The sequence below is a fragment of the Apis dorsata genome, unplaced genomic scaffold (assembly GCF_000469605.1).
Source record: "Apis dorsata unplaced genomic scaffold, Apis dorsata 1.3 scaffold_249, whole genome shotgun sequence".
Lineage (NCBI taxonomy): Eukaryota > Metazoa > Arthropoda > Insecta > Hymenoptera > Apidae > Apis > Apis dorsata.
This window is the reverse complement of record NW_006263528.1, coordinates 372,074-375,044: the sequence shown is the minus strand read 5'-3', so window position 1 is coordinate 375,044 and position 2,971 is coordinate 372,074. Positions and strand designations below refer to the sequence as shown.

General features: G+C 29.8%; 1 protein-coding gene across 1 annotated transcript in view; it reads left to right on the top strand.

Moving 5' to 3' along the window:
- LOC102680710 (tribbles homolog 2) overlaps nucleotides 1–2,971 on the top strand; it is a 21,049-nt gene that overhangs the window by 12,765 nt on the left and 5,313 nt on the right. Inside the window, exon 4 of the mRNA XM_006616122.1 lies at nucleotides 1–116. This exon is cut by the window's left edge and continues 33 nt beyond it. Coding sequence (XP_006616185.1) covers nucleotides 1–116 — 116 coding nt within the window. The remainder of the gene's footprint in view (nucleotides 117–2,971) is intronic.

Below are 2,971 nucleotides of genomic sequence, written 5' to 3'. Positions count from 1 at the left end.
CCGGAGGCAAGGCGGCTTTTCCGGCAAGCGGCCAGAGCCGTGGCTACATGTCACGAGTATGGGGTCGTACTTAGAGACCTGAAACTCAGGAAATTTGTTTTCGCCGATGAAGCAAGGTAAGAAAAATGAAATTATACAAAATAAATTATAGTAATGATAATTGGAATATTGAATTGAATATTGAAATTATTTCGATCACTTACTTTTATTATATATTTTATTTTATAGTTTATTACATAAGCTATAAAAATAAAGTTTATAAATTTAAAAAGAATGAATTTAGTATTTTATAGCTCTATATTTAAACTATTATAAATACATCACATGAGATCATCACAATAGATTAAATGAGCTAATTAATAATATTTAAATGATATATAATTCATTAAAAAAAAAAATGAAGTATCTCTTAAAACGACAAAGTAGCTGTTAATTTGACATGACTGGTACGCCTACATATCGTTTGGCATTCTTGGAACAAATAAGAGAATAGCAGTTGAGAATAGTTGCTCAGCCATGAAAAACCAGTTCGTATTCGTTTCATTTCCATATTCGCCTGTAATTCTTTTGCATCATCGATTTATACAAGAGGTATATCTAGAAAAGAAGTACTTCCACGCCTACATAAATTAATTTCCCCTTCACTTGCTGATACACGCCGGCACAATACGCAACCCTTGGACGTTTAATAAATTCTGTTCTATTTTCTTGTTTTCATTCCAATCTGATTATTTATTGCAAATTCGACAAGTTGTTGTCACTATTGCATTTCTAGCAATGATTTCAACTATAATTTTATACTTAGCATGATTGCATTAGATTCAAATACTTGATATAATTTCTGTAAAAATAATTATGCTGTATATACTGAAGAAATTATTTCTATTATCATTAAAAAATAGATATAATTTTATTTTTAATCTTTTTTTATTATATTTAAAAATGATAATGATATAAATATGATTTTCTACTTTTTATAAAATATTAATCTTAAAATTCAATATCTTATGAAGTAATTTTAATTAATTCAATTAATATCCTGGTTGTTTTAAAAAAATTTTGTGAATTTAATTATATAAATGTAAAATTTCATTTCAATTTCATGAACTTAATTATTGCTACAAATTAAGTATTATTAAATTAAAAGCTATCATAAAGTCCATTCAATTGCAATCTAAATAACAATGCATAAAGCCACTAATCGAACTAGTCGATCAACTGCTATAAAAACGCAATATAAATCATTTTGATTTTATTCAAAACTTTATTCTATTATATACGTGTGTGTATATATATATATATATATATAACCTATATGATACGATAATGCTGCCATTGTCATATGACACCAAGAGACAGCTTCGATTAACGAAGCCCGATTCTTACTATAGTCTTCTTCATTTCACATATTCTAATCCTGCGAAAGGGTGGCATTTTGATAATGTGCTTTACGGTATGTATAGACGGAATGAATTCGTGGAACGAACGGATCGCGCCACGCCAGACCACGCCGTGGTGCCACACCACAGCAAGTTATTCGCTAGGCGTGTTCTCGCGGCTAAACGTGACTGTTCGCGCGATACCACGCACCTACACGCGAGTTCCTCGTGGCAGTGAATGCAGTGCGACTCGAGGGCTATCACGCAATCAACAGAACAAACGAGTGAAACTTTTTTATGGATAGTACAGATTATACATATATAGAGTTCAATTAATCTTTAATTAATTCAATAATTTTAATTAAATCAATAACTAGAATGTTTGTAAAAAATTATAATTGCTTTTTATTTTAATTTAAAATCTAGAAGTTAGTCGTTATTTAATATTATCAAAAATTAAATTATCAATTGCAAATATCTTAAATCATTCAAACTCATTTAGGATCATATATTATAGATAGTTTCATACAATATAAATAAAAAATTATTAAATATAAATATAAATAGAAAAAATTATAGATATTAATTATTATTTTAACAAATTGGAGAAAAAAATAGAATTGTCATAATGCAATGTCGAATTGTTTCGAATCTCGAAAACTTTAGAACAGATCGGAAAAAATTCGAGTGAGATCGAGTGAAATCTCGATATTCTCGTATTAATGAGATCTCAAAATATCTCTATCTAACATTTCTAAAAAAAAAATTGTAGATATAAATTCAAATTTTTATTTTGTGTATATTGATTTTACATAAAAAATAAAATGTTTTCATGTAATTTCAGTTAATGAATACGTATTTATATCTCTATCAATTCTGTTCTGTATGTATCAATTGTTCTGATCATGGAAACATTTTGTATTTTGTATTCTGATTATTGAATTTTAAAACTTTGTTATAAAATATTGTAGTTCATATTACATTATTCAAATATGTTCTGTGTAATATATAGTGTGTGAAATGATAAAAGCTGAGAAAAGGAGAAAGCCACTGCGTCGCGTGTTATACGCGGTGTCGGTTGTGTTGGTCAATCGCGCGTTGCGCTCGCATTCCTGCCGCTCGGTGAGCTGCTCCCGCGCGTAGAATAAGGAGAGAAGCGAGAAGAAAAGATCAGCAAGTTACACGCTATAAGGGAGGGGGTAAGGATAGGGACTGTGATGGAGTAGGGATAGAGAGGAAGGCACAGAGAATGTTGCAAGCCAGAAAAGCATATTGGTTCATCGGCTGGGGAGATTTTGAAATGCTGGTATAATTAGGAAACGCGTGGTTCGTTCCACCTCCCAGAAAATACGTCCAGACATATATATAAATGTCTCTGTGCACATGATTTCATTAGAGTCATATATTCTGCGCCGCGTAGATCCGTTGACCCCGCAAAATATTTTCTGAAATTAGATATGCATCGCGAATGTTTTTGATACGATTGATACGAATGTTTGAAATATAATAGATAAAGAATAAATATTGAAATATCAATTTTTGATAAATTGTATATTGTTATAAATGCTTAGATGAATGTTAATATTTTTTTA